The 21,081-nt window shown below is 39.2% G+C and overlaps 1 protein-coding gene across 1 annotated transcript in view; it reads right to left on the bottom strand.

Moving 5' to 3' along the window:
• Positions 1-21,081, bottom strand: part of COL25A1 (collagen type XXV alpha 1 chain) — a 675,823-nt gene that overhangs the window by 173,658 nt on the left and 481,084 nt on the right. Inside the window, exons 13-17 of the mRNA XM_069743865.1 lie at positions 20,746-20,790; positions 18,600-18,626; positions 13,206-13,250; positions 1,530-1,562; positions 1,376-1,411 (exon numbers count right to left, since the gene is read on the bottom strand). Of these exons, the coding sequence (XP_069599966.1) occupies positions 1,376-1,411; positions 1,530-1,562; positions 13,206-13,250; positions 18,600-18,626; positions 20,746-20,790 (186 nt within the window). The remainder of the gene's footprint in view (positions 1-1,375; positions 1,412-1,529; positions 1,563-13,205; positions 13,251-18,599; positions 18,627-20,745; positions 20,791-21,081) is intronic.

The raw sequence follows: 21,081 nt of genomic DNA, 5'->3' as shown, positions 1-21,081 counted from the left end.
GGCATCGGAGCACTGGGGGGGGCATCGGAGCACGGGGCGGTGGGATTGGAGCACAGGGGGGCGGGATCGGAGCACGGGGGGGCAGCCACACTCCGCCCACGCACTTCCACCCGCTTCCCCGCACTTCCTGCTGCAGCGGTTCTGCACCACAAACCGCAGTAAAACCCGCAGATATTTTTTTCATCTGCGGGTTTTACTGCGGGTTTGACCTCACAATGGAGGTCAATGGGTGCAGAACCGCTGCGGCTCCGAAAAAAGAAGTGACATGGTACTTCTTTTTTCCCGCAGCTATTCAGCGCGGCTTTTTTTTTTATTTTCCGCATTGTGGGCACAGCAGTTCCTGTTTTCCATAGGGTACAATGTAATGTACCCTGCATGGAAAACAGCTGCGGACCCGCAGCGGGAAAATCGCGGCAATTCCGCATGAAAAAAAGAATCGTGTGAACATGGCCTAAGGCTCTCTATGCAATCTGTATGGCATCTACTGTATATGTTATCCGTTTGTATGCATCAGCAATTAAAAAAAATAGACCAAATATAGTTTACATTAACAATGGCAATGTATCCATAAAATCGGATACTGTATAGATGATCCATAAGGGATCTGATTATTTGCACATCCACAGACTTGAATAGTCAATTCTCATCTGAAATATGGAAGAGAATAGTTCATGGTGAGATTTTTATCATGTCAAGATTCAATCTATGTAAGAAAAATGGTGACCTGAACATCTGTACTGAATGACTAACATTGGCCCTAGTGCTGTCCCCGTGATGTCAGTTTTTTTTGCCCGGAAAACACTTAGACCGAAAAAATGTTGTGTGAATGTAGCCTAATAGTAATACCATAATTAATTTCAACGAGGATATTTTATGTAACTATATTGCAATAATATATAGTGTATGCATATTATGTTGGTTTCGGGTCTTCTGGCACTCTTGTGGCATTATTTCACTTTATTGCTCCAGCCAATTATCGGCCACTAATGGGCTCCTTCCTACCTTGGATGAAAGTCGATAAAGGCACGGATGATTGACCTCGTGGAGACCAAAACATCCAACACCGCGGAGACACCATCACGTGTTTCTCAACGCAGTGATCCAGAACACTGCCCCCAAATATGCACATGCATTTGGATGAAAGTCGGACATCCGGGGAGATGTTAGTGCTGCAGCCCTTTAGTGCCCAATGATTCCCTGAACACTAATGTTACATAATGTCAAGAGAAGACCAAGAGACCTGATGTTGTCATCACTGGAATGTTGCCAGCTTATACATGGGAGGACTGTAGCATTTAAGAAAGGGTTCACCAAGCATTGGTCAACCCATTTAATACTTTTTCTGTTTGTCAAATATAGTTCTGGTAAGTTTTACCTTGTGTCCTGGGCGGCCCGATTCTCCAGGTTCACCCTGTAACAAAAACATCCAAAAGAAATAATCAGATTATGTATGTAAGGTAAGGTAAATATAATAAGAAAATTAATAAAAAGTGACATGCATTAAAAGTTGACACAAGGAAAGACCTGACCTTTATTCCAGCAGCAGATGATCCTGGATCGCCCTTAGGAAACAAATATAGACCTTAAGAACACAATTTTAAAGGAATGATATAATCAGACAGTGACATTTTCAAAAATAATGTTTTCTAAGAAACTTTATGAGGCATGCTCATTTTCTAATATTCCTCATTTCCCACAATCAAACATTTGATGGTTTACTGTTACAGCTTTAGACTGATAAAGCAAAATTGTTTCTTCTGATACTCCTCCTGGATATTTATGAATAAATGACAAGATCCTTTATCAAAGGAGTGTTTGTCGGAGACTCTCAGAGACTGTCCAGTCAATGGGGAATCAATTCATGGGGAATATAATTAGTTATTAAAACTAAAAATAGTAGTAAAGGTAACGGTTATCTATGGGTATGTGCACACATTGAGAATTCCTTTCGTATTTTTGGTCCTGGAAAAAATGCATCGTTTTACTGTACCAGTAAAGTGAATGAGATTTCTGAAATCTTGTGCTTATTTTTTCCTTGTAGATTTAAATCAGTTTCAAATATCCAGTGTTTTTTGCAGCATTTTTTTCATCCATTCTAATGAATGGGGAAAAAAATGCATAACAAACCCTGCGCATATTTTACACAGCGTTATTACTGCCAATACATCAGTATTTGAAAGAAAAATCGCTGCAAATTCTGAAAGTTTGGTTTAGTTAAACTAATATTCATAGGTGTGTGTACTAGGACAGGGTAACTAAAGAACTGTAAGTGGTTTAGCCATTTAATAACTTGCTTAAAAGCTACTTGTTTAGGGGAAGTGCATGACTTAATGTCTAGAAGTATGAATGACCAGGCTCTGATATATAGTAGCTTAAAAATGCATAAAAAAATCAGTGTGGAAGTAATACACGGAGCAATACATGATAAACATGCTTCATTGATAACATACGACTAATATTCACCAGTAAATGTAAACTCAATAGCCCATCAAAGTCCAATGGTCCATTACTTAGCAATAACAAGCTGAAGGTGCTCCCATAAAGATGGGGTCAGAGATGGAAGTGTGTGTATAGTCCAATGTTCTCGCTGGTTCCTTAATCCAATGCAATCACTGCTCAGGAAGCTTGAAAAGTAGCCTAACACGTGAAGACTTCATTTGTATGCTCAGCAGGAAATATCCCAGCAATCAGATGTAATTTCCTGCTGAACAATAATTGGTCTTAACGATATTCTTAAAAAAATAAATGCGAACGATACAAGCTGTGAAATTTTTACATGAGAAGGTAGCACAGGCCGGGGGCTGCACTTTATTGTTTTATCAGTTCATGGTTTTTGCAAGTTACAAACTTGAAATCAGAGGATTTTGTTTCTATGTCAAAGTTCGCTGCGTGACTTAATTGCACATTTCATTAATATTAAGTAGAGGTTTTACAATGTCATTCCACAGCAGGGCTAATTATATAGACAAAGCAATGCAATAAACATTTTCTACCATTTCGACAAGCCCTGAATATTAGCAATAATGTATGAAGGTGACCAGTGTATTACAATCAAACCGAAAAGTAGAACCCAAGACACATTTACCGTATATGCGCACAAAAATGGTAGAAATACCTACAAACATTGCTTTGAACATATTAAAAGAGATACCCCTTGGATTGAAGTCAGAGATGAAGGCTTGCTTATTTACTATACTTATTTGCATCAGTATTTTTTAATTATCTTTTGTTTTAGCTATCATATCACAATTTCCCGCACTAAAACACAGCATCAAACACTTCTAGAAATAAAATGAAACATTGACAAAACCCCTTTTTCACATTTAGTACAAAATATAGCTGGAAATAATTCTATAAGGTTCAATATATGTCTTTAAACATAGCTTACTTGGTTTAAAGGGAAGATGTAATTAGATTCATGCTGCCCGAACCACCGGCATCCTGTATCAGACAATGGATGCATTATTGCAGTCATGTATGTTGTATTATGAATTGCTGCAGCATTTCAGGGAAAGCATATGTTATGTGTGTGTATATTGAGAGACCCGTCAATCAAGGGGAATAAGGAGAAGCCGCCGGGGTCCTGCTTCGGAAAAGTCATGCAAGATGCTTAGCCCCTGGTAGGTTTGCCAAAGTATGTTTTCTAAAAAACGCAGCAACTATTCAGAGTAAAACATACTCGACTGCAATAGTGCAGCCACACTCTGGTTCAGGCAGCATGAATCAGCTGGCAGATTCCCTTTAAAGACAAGTTCCACAAATGAAGAGGGAAGTAACATGTATCATATCATATAAGTGAAAGTTATGTTAATTATGAATCAATTTGATGATGAACCACAATAATGTCTTTACAGCCTTATACACGAGGCCATATTATGACTCAGTAAAACCTCAAAGTTGTACGGAGGTATAATAAAGTACCCACAGGCTTCTGTGGGGTTTTAGTATATATACAAAAGCCTCTAGTTTCACAAACTGTAGAGATATAAGGCATAGAGATGCGTGGATTGATCCACCCAGTTTCACATTAATTCAAGCAGTTTGAGATTCGATGCACAGGTCACAAAAAAAGTAGCTCATCATCACCATTTCCCATAATGCTTAAGCATCAGAGAGCAGGCTAACATAATTTTGCCTTGTTGAGTGTGCCTTTCTATAATTCCCTCAGCTACGACATTTGGTGGATTATTATACCTTGTACAGTGGTGGTCAGTACTTGGGCTACCATAGATCAGCAGTTCCCAGTGGAGCACAGTTTGTTTAGCAGAGTCATTTTCCCTCTCCAGCATTACTGGGTAAGTTTCTCTCTAGAGCAGGGGTGAGGAATCTTTTTTCTGCGAAGGGCCATTTGGATATTTACTCCATCCTTCGGGGGCCAGTTCAAACTCTGCCCACAAAATACATCCTGACTCTGGCACTAGTTTCAGGATTTTATCTTTCATTGCATGCCCTTCAATGTTCAGTAATGAACAGAGCAAGAAGAAATTAATGAGCTGGTGGCAATCAAAATACAGCTCCTTGCCCAAGAATGCGGTCCATGAGAATCTGCTTGGGGGCCTGATAAAAGGTCATGGAGGGCCGTAAATGGACCTGGGGCCTGAGGCTCCCCACCCCTGCTCTACAGGGTTGTGCCATTTATATGAATACGCCAAAATAAAATGATAATGGTTGGTGATATCAACTTCCTGTTTGTGGCACATTAGTATATGGGAGGGCGAAAACTTTTCAAGTTGGGTGGTGACCATGGTGGCCATTTTGAAGTTGGACATTTTGGATCCAACTTTATTTTTTACAATGGGAAGAGGGTCATTTGACACATCAAACTTATTGAAAATTTCACAAGAAAAACAATGGTGTGCTTGGTTTTAACATAACTTTATTCTTTCATGAGTTATGTACAAGTTTATGACCACTTACAAAATGTGTTCAAAGTGCTGCCCATTGTGTTGGATTGTCAATGCAACCCTCTTCTCCCACTTTTGACACACTAATAGCAACACCGCAGAAGAAATGCTAGTACAGGCTTCCAGTATCTGTTGTTTCAGATGCTGCAGATCTCGTATCGTAAGACAATTGTCTATGCTGTGAAAATAAGCTGTTATGGTCAGCAAGGTCAACTTTCTCTCTCTCCTATAAAGTGTGGGATCTTATGGTCAGCATGGCTCTCTCTCTTTTTTTCATGTAGAGTATGAGCTGTTATGGTCAGCAGGGTTCTCTCTCCTGTAGAGATTATTCTCTTGTGATCAGCGGGGTCCTCATTCTCTCTTTCTTTCTCTCTCCTGTAGAGTGTAAGCTCTTATGGTCAGCAGAGTCTTCTCTTTTTCTCTCCAGTAGATTTTAAGCTCTTATGGTCAGCAGGGTCTTCTCTTTTTCTCTCCAGTAGAGTTTAAGCTCTTATGGTCAGCAGGGTCCTCACTCTCTCTCCTGTAGAGGTTATTCTCTTATGGCCAGCAGGGTTCTCTCTATCTCTCTCTGTCTTGTAGAGTGTAAGTTCTTATGGTCAGTGGGCCCTCTTTCTTTCTCTTTCTGTACAGTGTAAGTTCTTATGATAAACTAGGTCCTCTCTCCCTGTTATGGAGTATAAGCTCTTATGATTGGCAAGGTTCTATCCCTCATGTGAATTTTCTAAGCAATTACAATCTTACCAGGATTAAGATTTGAATGAAATTATTCAACCCAAATCAATTTTTTGGGGGAAATTCAGTGAATTCAAATTTTCAAAGATTTGCCCATTTCTAATAAGGAGTTACTTTTAAGGGAGAATATCTGTATATGTCATAGATACATATATTTCTGCATTAACAAGCGTAAAAGGAGATCCTGTAATACTTATGCATTAGAAAATGTTAAAAACAATGCTCCCAAGATGTTTCTTAAAATAAAATGGCCAACCTCTTTAACCCCTTCATGACCGTTGACATATATTTATGTCAAAGGTCAAGTCCGAGCCACATCATTCCTGCTTTAATTAGCAGTCATTTAACTTTAAGGCTGGTGTCACACACAACGTATAAAAATACAGTCCGTTTCTTACAGACCAAATACGTAGAAATGTTCCCTGAACAGTGATCCGTATGTCATCCGTAGGCAAGGTGTAGCTGCGTATTTTGCGCATGTAAACCTCCGTATAGCATCCGTACAGCGAGATTTTCTCGCCGGCTTGCAAAATGGACATAGAATGGATCCATGGGCTTAAATATTCGTGATAACATATATACAGTCTATATACAGTGGGGCAAAAAAGTATTTAGTCAGTCAGCAATAGTGCAAGTTCCACCACTTAAAAAGATGAGAGGCGTCTGTAATTTACATCATAGGTAGACCTCAACTATGGGAGACAAACTGAGAAAAAAAAATCCAGAAAATCACATTGTCTGTTTTTCTAACATTTTATTTGCATATTATGGTGGAAAATAAGTATTTGGTCAGAAACAAAATTTCATCTCAATACTTTGTAATATATCCTTTGTTGGCAATGACAGAGGTCAAACGTTTTCTGTAAGTCTTCACAAGGTTGCCACACACTGTTGTTGGTATGTTGGCCCATTCCTCCATGCAGATCTCCTCTAGAGCAGTGATGTTTTTGGCTTTTCGCTTGGCAACACGGACTTTCAGCTCCGTCCAAAGGTTTTCTATAGGGTTGAGATCTGGAGACTGGCTAGGCCACTCCAGGACCTTGAAATGCTTCTTACGAAGCCACTCCTTCGTTGCCCTGGCGGTGTGCTTTGGATCATTGTCATGTTGAAAGACCCAGCCACTTTTCATCTTCAATGCCCTTGCTGATGGAAGGAGGTTTGCACTCAAAACCTCACGATACATGGCCCCATTCATTCTTTCATGTACCCGGATCAGTCGTCCTGGCCCCTTTGCAGAGAAACAGCCCCAAAGCATGATGTTTCCACCACCATGCTTTACAGTAGGTATGGTGTTTGATGGATGCAACTCAGTATTATTTTTCCTCCAAACACGACAAGTTGTGTTTCTACCAAACAGTTCCAGTTTGGTTTCATCAGACCATAGGACATTCTCCCAAAACTCCTCTGGATCATCCAAATGATCTCTAGCAAACTTCAGACGGGCCCAGACATGTACTGGCTTAAGCAGTGGGACACGTCTGGCACTGCAGGATCTGAGTCCATGGTGGCGTAGTGTGTTACTTATGGTAGGCCTTGTTACATTGGTCCCAGCTCTCTGCAGTTCATTCACTAGGTCCCCCCGCGTGGTTCTGGGATTTTTGCTCACCGTTCTTGTGATCATTCTGACCCCACGGGGTGGGATTTTGCGTGAAGCCCCAGATCGAGGGAGATTATCAGTGGTCTTGTATGTCTTCCATTTTCTAATTATTGCTCCCACTGTTGATTTCTTCACTCCAAGCTGGTTGGCTATTGCAGATTCAGTCTTCCCAGCCTGGTGCAGGGCTACAATTTTGTTTCTGGTGTCCTTTGACAGCTCTTTGGTCTTCACCATAGTGGAGTTTGGAGTCAGACTGTTTGAGGGTGTGCACAGGTGTCTTTTTATACTGATAACAAGTTTAAACAGGTGCCATTACTACAGGTAATGAGTGGAGGAAAGAGGAGACTCTTAAAGAAGAAGTTACAGGTCTGTGAGAGCCAGAAATCTTGATTGTTTGTTTCTGACCAAATACTTATTTTCCACCATAATATGCAAATAAAATGTTAAAAAAACAGACAATGTGATTTTCTGGATTTTTTTTTCTCAGTTTGTCTCCCATAGTTGAGGTCTACCTATGATGTAAATTACAGACGCCTCTCATCTTTTTAAGTGGTGGAACTTGCACTATTGCTGACTGACTAAATACTTTTTTGCCCCACTGTATATATATATGTCAGTGTGACACATATATATATATATTTATATTTAATACGGAGCTAGATAGCATAAAAGCCGGTAATTCAATTGCGGTGGAATATGGGGTAATAAAGGATTTATGTCACCTTGCTAATGTAAGGTGACATTAAGCCTTTATTACCCCATATCCCACCGCTACTCGGGAGTGGGAAGAGAGTGGCCAAGTGCCAGAATAGGTGCATCTTACAGATATGCCTTTTCTGGGGTGGCTGGGGGCAGATGTTTTTAGCCAGGGGGGGGCAATAACCATGGTCCCACTCTAGGCTATTAATATCTGTCCTCAGTCACTGGCTTTCCCACTCTGACAGAGAAAATTGCGCGGGAGCCCACGCCAGTTTTTTTCCGTGATTTAACCCTTTATTTTAACACCTAGAGCTCCCAAATTTTAACATTAATTCTAACATTATTAGTGAGGAATATGTAAAAATATAATGGATATGAAATGGTTTACTGTATGTAAACCATGTCTCATATCCTGTCTGGTTTGATAAGGAGATAGCAAAAGCCGGCAATTGAATTACCAGTTTTTCTGCTATCCAGCTCTGAATTAAATATAAAATATATATATACATATATATGTGTGTGTGTGTGTGTGTGTGTGTCAATGTCTCGCCCCCTTAGACTTTCATTGGCGGATTTTTTGCGCAATACGGTGACAAAGGCAGCATGCTGCGATTTTCTCAGACCATAAAATACGGCAGAGAAATATACGGCAGATAGGAGCTGCCCGATAGAGAAACATTGGTCCGAGTGCAATGTGTTGTTTTTGTGCCTCTCATATGTCCGTATTCCTCTCTAGTATGACCCCGGCCTAACAGTTGCGGTGCTCCTCCCATGGCTGTTAACCAGTGAAATCCCACAGTTAATCATTGCAGCATTTAACAAGCGTCGGTGGGAAGTGGGTTAGTCACCCTGGCCATCGGTGCACCCATCACGTGATCGAACGATGTCTGCTGATGACTACCGTGCTTGTCATTCTGATCTTCCTGTGAATGCCAGCCCATGACCAGCGGTCATAGGAGATCATGATTTATGCTATATATAGCAGTGCTGATACACTGCTGTGCATAGGTCAAATGATAAGACTATTGAAGATCCAAGTCCCCTAAGAGGATTAGCAAATATAGTGAAAGATGAGAAAAAAGTTTTCAAAAATATGGAAAATATAAAAAAAGTAATACAAAAGTTAAATTACCCGTTTGCCCCATAAAACATAATACTATAATTTAATAATATTTTTTTTTAAATACACATATTTGGTATCACTGTGTTTGTAAAAGTCTGTTCTATCAAAATACAAAATAAATGAATCCAATCGGTAATGAGAAAAAAAATCAAAACACCAGAATTATGTTTTTTTGGCAGCTGCAACATTGCAATAAAATGCAATGAGAGGCTATCGTATCTATCCCAAAATGGTATAAATAAAAATGTGAGCTCAGCAAACAAAAAATAAGCTCTACCACGGCTCCAGATCCCGAAAAATTAAAACATTTTGGGTCTTGGAAAATGCCAACATAAGCAAAAAATGTTTTGTTACAAATTTCAGAGTTTTTATTCAGCACTTTAATAAAAAAATTACATCTTTGGTATCTTCATACTCATACAGACGTGGGGAATCATATTGCTGGGTCAGTTTTACCATATAGTGAACATGGTAAATAAAAAATAAAAAACAATTGTGCAACTGTAGTTTTTTTTTTTTACTTCAATGCACTTGGATTTTTTTCCGGCTTTCCAGTGCATCACATGATACAATGAAAGGTGTTATTCAACATTATAAGTCGTCCTGCAAAAGAACAACCCCTCATATGGCTATGGGGACGGAAAAACAAAAAGGCTCTTTGAGTAAGGGGAGGAAAAAACAAAAGCACAAAAATGGAAAATTGCAAGGTGATGAAGGGATTAAATTAGAAACACTGGCCTCTAAACTTGTGTTATACTGAGTTTAATAAACAAGATTTTTTAGCAATTTACCAGCCATTCATACCATGACCATATAGAATCTTGCTTGGGGAAAAGTCATATTTGAATATTTGAATAGAAAAAAAAAGAAAAAAATTAGCTTAGGTTGCATTTACACTGGACTAATATTAGGCATTCGCATTCACTATAATTGGATGTCTAATCAGAACAAAAGAGCAAAATGCTTGTTTGTAGGGTTAAAATTATTTTTACGCTTTCTTAGAAATCATCGTTCTTGGCAGCATGCTGTCAAGCATAAACAAAACGTTCTTCTGAGATTAATATTAGGAGTTGGTTTCTGCAAACCGTGGCTTTTTCGCTATAATCGAGGTTAAGCTATTTTGTAGAATGGAGTTTTTGCAAATCTAATCAACATCTTGTATTATTGTTTTCCACAGTTCATAACAACATCAAGATGTTCAGTTGCTTTTTAAACAGGGATAAGTGATGCAATGTCTTAGAAGACATTTGTGGGTAATTACATTAGTTCTATTTCTTTGTCATATTGTCCAAGACACTTCAGGATTGTTTTCCATATCATCAAAAGGGTGTTTTGTAGCCTTGTCAATCTTATATTACAGATCCAGGACAAGCACATGCAGCAGCTTTGAATTTGGACATCAGATTCTACAATTCAAGGCTAAATTTATCTTCATCCAGGGTTAGAGATTCTGGCCTACTTTACCAAACTTATAGATGTGTATTGTTTCGAAAGCCAATATATCCCAAGATGTATGGAGCGAGATGGTAAATATGACAAACCAATATCTATGTCTGATAGATGCCATCCAAGTCTACTTATTTTTGACAAACGTATGTGTTTGACATCTACTTTATTTTACTTCATAGCATGGATGGATGCCTTTCAAGGATGACATCCGTTGATTATCCAAGACCCACAGGCTCCCAAGTTGAAAAAATGCAATATAACAAAGAGATATTTATATATTAGATGAGCAAAAAGCCAACTCCTCCTGAAACAACCTACTTCATTGCATAAGCCATCTGTTCGTTGTAACAATTCTTTTAACCATTATTTAACAACATTCTAAAGTAATTCATAGTGTCATAAACTTCTTCTAACAGATGTTTTGTTGAAAGCATGAAAATGCCATATTTGATCTAATAGTTGCTAAAATTGCTTAGCCAATCACTGAGCTCAACGGCTCATGCAATTTATACATGAACAGGGCTACTGTGCCTCAGTCGCCCAAACACAGAGGAAACTAAAATTGTACAAAAATACTTTTGTGACATTTAGAAAAATATCAGTGACCTGACCAATATAGCCACCATTCTTTTCAGTAATAGCCATAAGCTTTCCATCATTGGAGTCTGTCAGTTTTCTAATCTGTTGACGTTCAACTTTTTAGGCAGCACCAACCCCAATCTCTCAAACACTGCTCTGAGAAGTGGACTGTTTTCATTCACTGTAAAACTCTCATTTAAGAATGGCCCTCATGATTTGAATAGGGTTTCAAAGTGAGGAAGGGGTCATGTGTGTGCTTTCGTCCACTGGCCTCGCTGTCTTTAGAAGGAACACATGGACCAGGGCTCATCCCACTGAACGCCCGCTCTCCTTCTTCTTGGGCAGAATACTACTCAGACACCACAGGGTGTGGCAATACTTTATTGAACCATCAACAGTCAATAACATATAGCACAGTTCCATCAAGTACATGGTGCAAATTGCTAATGACAGAGTCTCATCCTTCCATTCGCTAACTAGGAATTAAAACATTTGCAACTTCAGTGCTTCCAGGGCCAACTACCCAAACCAGTGGTACCCTGCTTTTGGTGGGCACCCACAGTGAGGAGGTAATCTTAGGAAGCTGACAGTCCACTAAGGTATGTGGCCAGGTGACCTGATTGTCCAAACCTGGGTTCTCTAAACATCACCATAGGTTCAGTGATGGACAGTAAATCAAATCTGTATTCCTCAGGTTGGAGCCATGGTTCCCAGGCTGCTGGTCTGTAATGTCTTATATGATCAATAGCACATGTCCCTGGGCCTACTGAATAATATGTCTGGCATAACTAGGAATAATCACAGTGTCATCACACCATGTCATTATTCTTTCTTCTCTAAGGCCTTTAGTGACTACTGGAGACTTTGGTGCATGTAATAGAGCATTGTCCTGCATAAAAATCATGGTTTTCTTGAAAGAAGCAGACTTTTACCTGTATTGCTGCTTAAAGAAATTAATCCATCTTCAATCCAAAAAGGTCCACCTAGCTACTCTTTAATAATGTCAGCTCATAGTAGCAGTACCCCACAATCACCTTGCTGCAAGCTGAAGTGGACGTCTGTGCTCATTATTAATCCAGCCACGGGCCCATCCATCTGTTCCATGAAGAGTCACTCTCATCTAATCAGTCCATAAAACCCTTTAAAAAAATCTATCTACAGCTATTTCTTGGCCCAGTCTTGATGTTTTCACTTCTGTACATTGTTCAGTGGTGGTCAGGTTTCAACCTTCCCTACCTTGGCTATGTCTATGAGAACTGAACACCTTGTACTTCTAGGCACTCCAGGGGGTTGCAGTTGTGGAACAGGACAGCACTGGATGATAATGTGTTCCTTGTCACACAGACTGTATTAACTTTGTACATCATTAGCAATTTTGCATTCTGTTTTCTATATTTTTTCTTATATTGCAAAAATTATTTTTATAAGAACAAATTTAAGAATAACAGTATTTTTGTTACATTACACTATCACAACAGTCTAAAAGAAACACCAGCCTTGTTGCTTATGGCATCCATTCACAGAGCAACTTTCATTTTTTAGACTGGTATAGATTAAAGCCCCACACGCACTAATTGTCAGCCAAACAATGGTTTGCCTAATCGTTCGGCCACAGCTATCTTGGCCAGCTCTTTCATACATATGACTGCTCACTCTATTGAGAGGTCTTGTGTTCTCTAACAGCAAGCCGCTGCCTTATATCTGGCAGAGCCTTATCTCAGGAAGAAAAAAGGATCGGTAATCCAATTTTGACATGTCATATCCTTAAATTTCCTGAGAAAATATACTGTCCAGGACTCTGATACACATTAGGCTAATGTGTATGGGGTGCTTAAGCCAGCTGGATAACTGAGAATATTTTATAATTATCTATTCTGCTGTATTCTTTGTGTTCTGCTTGACTTTTATGGAATGTATTGGTTCTCCTTATGAATTATAGGGTGTAGCTTTCCTCCAGAAGGATGAAAAATGGAGCAACAGTACCTACATTAAAGCTAATATTTCTAACTGTACAGTGAAATATGTGATTAGATATATGACCTGTAATGTTGGTCATATAGTTAACAAGGTGTATACGCTTTTGATATGATCAAACAAGATTTTAAGAAAGCAGGAGCATTACCTTTTCTCCTAGTTCACCTTTGGGACCACTTTCCCCCATGTCACCCTGCAGGAAAAAAACATTGCAGAAAATGAATCCAACTTACTGTGAACTTGGCTTCATGTTTACTAATATTAGTATCTGTTTTTTTTTTTCACAATACATATGAGATTCTTGAGCCGTACAGTACAGACCAAAAGTTTGGACACACCTTCTCATTTAAAGATTTTTCTGTATTTTCATGACTATGAAAATTGTACATTCACACTGAAGGCATCAAAACTATGAATTAACACATGTGGAATTATATACTTAACAAAAATGTGTGAAACAACTGAAAATATGTCTTATATTCTAGGTCCTTCAAAGTAGCTACCTTTTGCTTTGATGACTGCTTTGCACACTCTTGGCATTCTCTTGATGAGCTTCAAGAGGTAGTCACCGAGAATGGTCTTCCAACAATCTTGAAGGAGTTCCCAGAGATGCTTAGCACTTGTTGGCCCTTTTGCCTTCACTCTGCGATCCAGCTCACCCCAAACCATCTTGATTGGGTTCCGGTCTGGCGTAGCTCCCCATCACTCTCCATCATGGTCAAATAGCCCTTACACAGCCTGGAGGTGTCTTTGGGGTCACTGTCCTGTTGAAAATTAAATGATGGTCCAACTAAACGCCAACCAGATGGAATAGCATGCCGCTGCAAGAAGCTTTGGTGGTTCAGTATGCCTTCAATTTTGAATAAATCCCCAATAGTGTCACCAGCAAAGCACCCCCACACCATCACACCTCCTCCTCCATGCTTCACGGTGGGAACCAGGCATGTAGAGTCCATCCGTTCACCTTTTCTGCGTCGCACAAAGACACGGTGGTTGGAACCAAAGATCTCAAATTTTGACTCATCAGACCAAAGCACAGATTTCCATTGGTCTAATGTCCATTCCTTGTGTTCTTTAGCCCAGGCCCCAAACAAGTCTCTTCTGCTTGTTACCCATCCTTAGCAGTGGTTTCCTAGCAGCTATTTTACCATGAAGGCCTGCTGCACAAAGTCTTCTCTTAACAGTTGTTGTAGAGATGTGTCTGCTGCTAGAACTCTGTGTGGCATTGACCTGGTCTCTAATCTGAGCTGCTGTTAACCTGCGATTTCTGAGGCTGGTGACTTGGATAAACTTATCCTCAGAAGCAGAGGTGACTCTTGGTCTTCCTTTCCTGGGGCGGTCCTCATGTGAGCCAGTTTCTTTGTAGCGCTTGATGGTTTTTGCAACTGCACTTGGGGACACTTTCAAAGTTTGTCCAATTTTTTGGACTGACTGACCTTCATTTCTTAAAGTAATGATGGCCACTCATTTTTCTTTACTTAGCTGCTTTTTCTTGCCATAATACAAATTCTAACAGTCTATTCAGTAGGACTATCAGCTGTGTATCCACCCGACTTCTGCATAACACAACTGATGGTCCCAACCCAATTTATAAGGCAAGAAATCCCACTTATTAAACTTGACAAGGCACACGTGTGAAGTGAAAACCATTCCCGGTGACTACCTCTTGAAGCTCATCAAGAAAATGCCACGAGTGTGCAAAGCAGTCATCAAAGCAAAAGGTAGCTACTTTGAAGAACCTAGAATATAAGACATATTTTCAGTTGTTTCACACTTTTTTCTTAAGTATATAATTCCACATGTGTTAATTCATAGTTTTGATGCCTTCAGTGTGAATGTTCAATTTTCATAGTTATGAAAATACAGAAAAATCTTTAAAAGAGAAGGTGTGTCCAAACTTTTGGTCTGTACTGTACATGTTATGTTTTTGATTAATCATTTTGGTGTAATTTTATACACAATATTCTGAATTATGATATATTATTTGTCAGATCTAACATTGAACTCAAAAAGACACATATGATACTGCTTTCATCTAAAAGACAGAACATTACAAACTTGGAATGCACAGCACAATATATATGCGTGTTATGTAGTGGCTTGTTTGTATTGTCTAGTAAATTACAACTACATTATCAAAATGCTATATAATCTTCATTAGAATATTCATTTGGCAAGACTGTTGTTTAGTGCTACCCGAGAATTAAAGAATGAATAAAAAACAATATATCCATTGTTCACAGCTTGTGGATGGTGGTAACCACACAGTCCATTTAATAAAAGGTCATAGAAGCAAATCAAAGTTTGAATCAGTGTCTGAATGATCTCAAGGCTTTGGTATGACCATTTTGAAATTTTCATGTTGCCTTCTTTTCCAAACTATATCTATCTATCTATCTATCTATCTATCTATCTATCTATCTATCTATCTAAAAATCTATCTATCTATTTACAGTGGCTTACAAAATAATTCATCCCACATGGCTTTTTACCTATTTTGTTACATTACAACCTGTGATTAAATATTTTTGTATTCCGATTTGTGCGTGATGCATCAGCACTAAATAGTCTAAGTTGGTGAAGTAAAGGGAGAAAAATATAGCCATAAATTAAATTTATGGGATCATATAATTTTAAAATTGGCAAGTGTATATGTATTCACCCCTTCTGTGATGAAGCCCCTAAAAATTTCAAGCAATTCCCTTCCTAAGTCACATACTTAGTGACAGGACGTCCACCTGTGTGCAGTCTAAGTGTTACATGGTCTGTCAGTGTATACACACCTTTTTTGAAAGGTAACAGAGCCTGCAAAACCAAAACGCAAGAGGCACCACTAACCAAACAACACCATGAATACCAAGGAGGTATTGGAAAGTCAGGCTTGGAAAGAACATGGCACCACAACCTATCTGCAAAGAGAGGGCCACCCATCAAAACTCTCAGCCCGGGCATTAATCAGAGAGGCAACACAGAAACCCTGTGTTTAGGTAACCCTGAAGGAGATGGAGAGTTCCCAAGCCCCAAGCAGAGACTGGAGTATCTATCCATGCGACCACAATAAGCTGTACACACCATAGAAGTGGCTTTTATGTAAGAGTGGAGAGAAAAAAAAGCCTTTACTTACACACAAAAATTATAAGCCTCGTTTTGAGTTTGCAAAAAGGCACGTGGAATACTCCCCAAATGTATGGAGGAAGGTGCTATCGTCAAATGAGATGAAAATCTAACTTTTTGGCCACCAAAGTAAACGCTATGTATGTCATCAAACCAACACAGCTCATCACCCCAAGAACACCATCCACACAATGAAACATGAGGGTGTAAGCATCATGCTGTTTTTTGGCAGCAGTGACAGGGAAAATGGTCCGAGTCATGGGGAAGACGGATGGTGCGAAATTCAGGGATATTCTTTACCAAAACCTGTTTCAGTCTGACTGTAATTTGAGACTGGGACAGAGTTTCACCTTCCAACAAGACAATGACCCAAAGCATACCACTTGAGTGGTTTATTTAGAAACATGCAAATGTTTTGGAGTGGCCTAGTCAAAGCCCAGACCTTAATCCAATTGAGAATCTGTGGTCAAACTTGAAGATTGCTGTACCAGAGGAAACCATTTAACTTAAAGGGAACCTGTCACCCCCAAAATCGAAGATGAGTTAAGCCCACCAGCATCAGGGTCTTATCTACAGCATTCTGTAATGCTGTAAATAAGTCCCCGATGTATCCTGAAAGATGAGAAAAAGATGTTATACTCACCCAGGGGCGTTCCCACTGCGGTCCGGTCCGATGGGCGTTGCGGTCCAGGTCCGCTGCCTCCTATCTTCATAGGATGATGTCCTCTTCTTGTCTTCACGCTGCGGCTCCAGTGCAGGCGTACTTTGTCTGCCCTGTTGAGCGCAGAGCAAAGTACTGCAGTGTGCAAGTGCCAGGCCTCTCTGACCTTTCCTGCCGCCTGCGCACTGCAGTACTTTGCTCTGCCCTCAACAGGGCAGACAAAGTACGCCTGCACTGGAACCACAGTGTGAAGACAAGAAGAGAACATCATCGTAAGAAGATGGGAGGCCCCAGACCGGACCGCGACGCCCATCGGATCGGAACACCCCCAGGTGAGTATAATCTAACCTCTTTTTCTCATCTTTTAGGATACATCGGGGGCTTATCTACAGCATTCCACAATGCTGTAGATAATCTCCTGATGGCAGTGGGCTTAGCTCATCTTCAATTTTGGGGGTGACAGGTTCCCTTTAAAGGAGCTGGAGCAGTTTTACCTTGAGGAATGTGCGAAAATCACAGTGGCAAGATGTGGATAGCTCAAATAGACTTATCCAAGCGACTTGCAGTGGTAATTGCTGCAAAAGGAGGCTTTTCAAAGTACTGACTTTAGAGGAGGTGAATAGGTATGCACACTGAAATTTTCAGTAATTTTGTCCTATTTGTTGTTTGCTTCACAAAAAAAAAGAAAACCAAATGTTCATAGTTGTATGCATGTTCTTTCCATGAACTGATGCAAACTCTCAATAAAAAAAGTGAAATTCAAGGTTGTAGGATAGCAAAACATGAAAAATACCAAGGGGGTGAATACTTTTGCAAGACACTGTATCTTTTTATTTATCTATCTCGAGTTCATATGTTTGTCTGACTCTCTGTCTCTCTGTCTATATATCTATTTAGAAAAATTATGGAACAGCACCATACCATACATATTTTTATCAATGTGAAAAATAAAGTGGAGGAAGCACTCCAGTAGACTGTTCAGTAGAAAAAGTAAACTTTCAGTCCATGTGCCCACATGGGTTAATAAAGATGTACTTACAAAAAAAGCGAAGGTTCTTAGAACACAAATTGACCAATTCATGTGTGCCTCAACCACGGCAAGGTGATATTTCTCTGATGGGTCCAATCATACCCCATCCCTATCCTACTGTACATGCCACTTTCCGGCTAAAAAGCCTACAATAATGGACAAACATGTCTCTCCTGGGCTGCAAGCCTACAATTTGAATGGGCAAGTAGAATTGGTTGAGAACACCTGCATGTCATTGGGAGGAGCCATAAGCCATAAGTACATCTTACTGAGGGACAATGAGGTTGGAAGTTGTTATTTCATTGACACTATATGTCTTGGCATCCATAGAGTGCTGCTAAGCTTTTTTTTATAAATATTTAGCAGTCACTACAACTTGCTCCTATTCACACTTGGGAGGTGCTGGCCAGGTTTTGTTTTTGTATGTCTATCTATCTATCTATGGGAAATCAGTTGATTAGGCAGCAAGTAACACAATGGTAGTAAACGTCTGATTTGTAAATATCTCAGTTGAGGACCAAGACAAATTAAATGATACCCACAATTTGCAATGAGTTCAAGCCATGTTTCTCTCCTACTTTCTAACATCATTAGGCAGCTTGGTGGCAATGGGATCTGTATTCCTTTCATGAGAGTCTCATAACACCATTATTATTAAAATTATTAAGAAATTCCTATCTGTGAGCATATCAAATCATCTTTCTAGCCTTATAATAACAGCAACCGTAACTGCTTACCTTCTCCCCATTTTCTCCTTGATCTCCCTATAAAAACAAAAACACAAAATGAATGCCATGGTTAATGATCAGAATAGTAAACTGTTAAATGAATATATTCTCAGGCTATGCTTCTTCCTAAATATCTCCAAGAAAAGGGCAGTAAAAGCGAATAGCACTAATTTGCATTGCATGCACAGGACTTCCCTGAGGTTTCTATATCAATTGGAAGCCTTCCTGACAGCAATTATGTACTGGTATTTGTTTTTTAGAGTTGGCATTTTTAGAAGGGACAGTTTATCACTAGGTATTAATAAACTGTGAACTGTAAATTGGTTGTGAAGAGCTTTATTTGAACCTCAAAACCTATAGTTGAAACTAGCTAATGTTAGTAATTTCTTACCTCACGTTTGTTTCGAGAGGTCGTCTTTAGTGATGAGCGAATATACTCATTGCTCGAGATTTCCCGAGCACGCTCGGGTGACCTCCGAGTATTATTTTTTTAATAGTTACCAGAAGTCCGGACTGCCACGACGTAGGGGGTATGTTGTGGCAGTCTGGACTTCGGGTAACTATTCATCAGCCTAATATCCGCTGTGAACTGTTGTTTACTTTATTTCCTATGTAAGGCTGTGATGTGCAGAGAAACACTTAGCTACAAGGCTCTCAAGCAATTTTATTTACTATGTACTGCATCATCTTATTGAATAACAGTAGTTGTACTTAGTCTTGTAGAACATTTTGGGTCCACATGCACATGTACTCTTTTTCCTATTTATTCTAAATATTGTGCTCTTCATCTGACTCTATTTTTGTGATTTATTGCTGATATATTTTTTGTATATTTGTCATTACTCTTTGGACCGGTTATACATTGCTGCCCGATGTTTGCGTGTCCTTTCATTCCTTTTTTGTATAATATTATTCCCTTTTTTAATTATGTTTTAACTCGATTTAATAAAAATCACATTTTTATATGATTTCTCTTGGAGGACTTTTTTGTTTTGGTTTTCCTGTTTCCAAATCCAGTTTCCTTGGTTTGGACAGCGGTACCAAAGCAATTGTCTTCTGCACCAGACCTTGGTCTTCCTGAAAGACGATCTTTCTCTGGGCTCGGACAACAGTCCTTCTCCATATTCATGCTGCTCTACAAGCTTTTTAGGTGACTAAATTTATGGAACCTGGCCGAGGTCAAGTGGTAAAGTTGGGATTTGTTATCCTTCACATACAATGTATAGAAAACCTTTGATCTTCTCTTGCACAAAAGTTAGGATCCAGCTGATGCCTGAAATAGTTGTCTGATGGGACATGCTTGTTACAGGTCATGGTGGAGTAATAGTTCAAGGAAGTAAAGGAGTTATCACCCAGCTTTTATACATTTTTTAGAAGAATTGACTCCTTCTCTTGTCTGTCACCAGAGCTCCAATGATAAAATATATCCATATGTATATGATTAATGAAAGCTATTGTCAGATTCTATATCACCCATAGTATATAATGGCAACTATTAAACATATAATTATTTCACATTATATACTGTGGGATTAAATAGTGCAATCTAACATTTTATTCCATGCTTATTTTGTGGTAATGTGGAAGGAATGGTAGAAAGAAAAAACTATGTTCAGTGATTTATTTGTCTGGAGACTGTATAGGAAGGAGTCTAACAATGGTGTTTTTAGGTAGAGTGGGCAGTCGTAGATGAGATACTTGTATTAGCTGAGAGACAGATACAGCTCTGCCTCTTGGGCACATAGGGAGACCTGGTAGGAAGGTAAGAATGTAAATACTAACAGACTACAAAGGTGGCAGTAGGAGGCTACATCTTTTTTTTTATTAACAATGCTTTTTGTAAACCTAGTAAGACAAGCAAGATACTTGAGTATATAAATTATACACATAAGGAAGAAATAATTAAAATAATTAATCTGGCTGCATAAGCACTTAAAATGAAAATCAAGGTGAAAGATCAGGATATGTATACTAAGTTTACACTAAACATTTATGATATGACAGGACATGCACTGATTTCTAGCACATTAATAGAAATGTCAAACAAGCCGTAGAATAAATCAACCCTACAGCAGATTAAAAGTGACAACACAATAGCTCTACCATAATTATAATATTGTGTTCTTCAGCTGGAGGCTCTGACTTATTTGCTTACCTTCATCCCTTGCATGCCATCTAAACCAGGTGCACCTTGATCCCCCTAGAGAAAGGAAAATAAAAGCAGCAGTCAAACTTTTGAAATGTAAACCCAAAGATTATGGCGGATGAGTATATCAGGTCAATGTAGTTTATATCAATAACAAAAACATGTTCTCTGTCGAGAATCTTGAATTCATCTTTGTGAAGATATACAGTTATCAAGTAAGGTAGCACATTGCCTTTTTTGAGCTGATGATACTGTTGGATTTTTAACCCCTTTACCCCCAAGGGTGGTTTGCACGTCAATGACCAGGCCAATTTTTACAATTCTGACCACTGTCCCTTTATGAGG

Source organism: Ranitomeya imitator, chromosome 1 (assembly GCF_032444005.1).
Source record: "Ranitomeya imitator isolate aRanImi1 chromosome 1, aRanImi1.pri, whole genome shotgun sequence".
NCBI lineage: Eukaryota > Metazoa > Chordata > Amphibia > Anura > Dendrobatidae > Ranitomeya > Ranitomeya imitator.
Note: the sequence above shows the minus strand (reverse complement) of the source record. Positions and strands in the feature narration are given on the sequence as shown.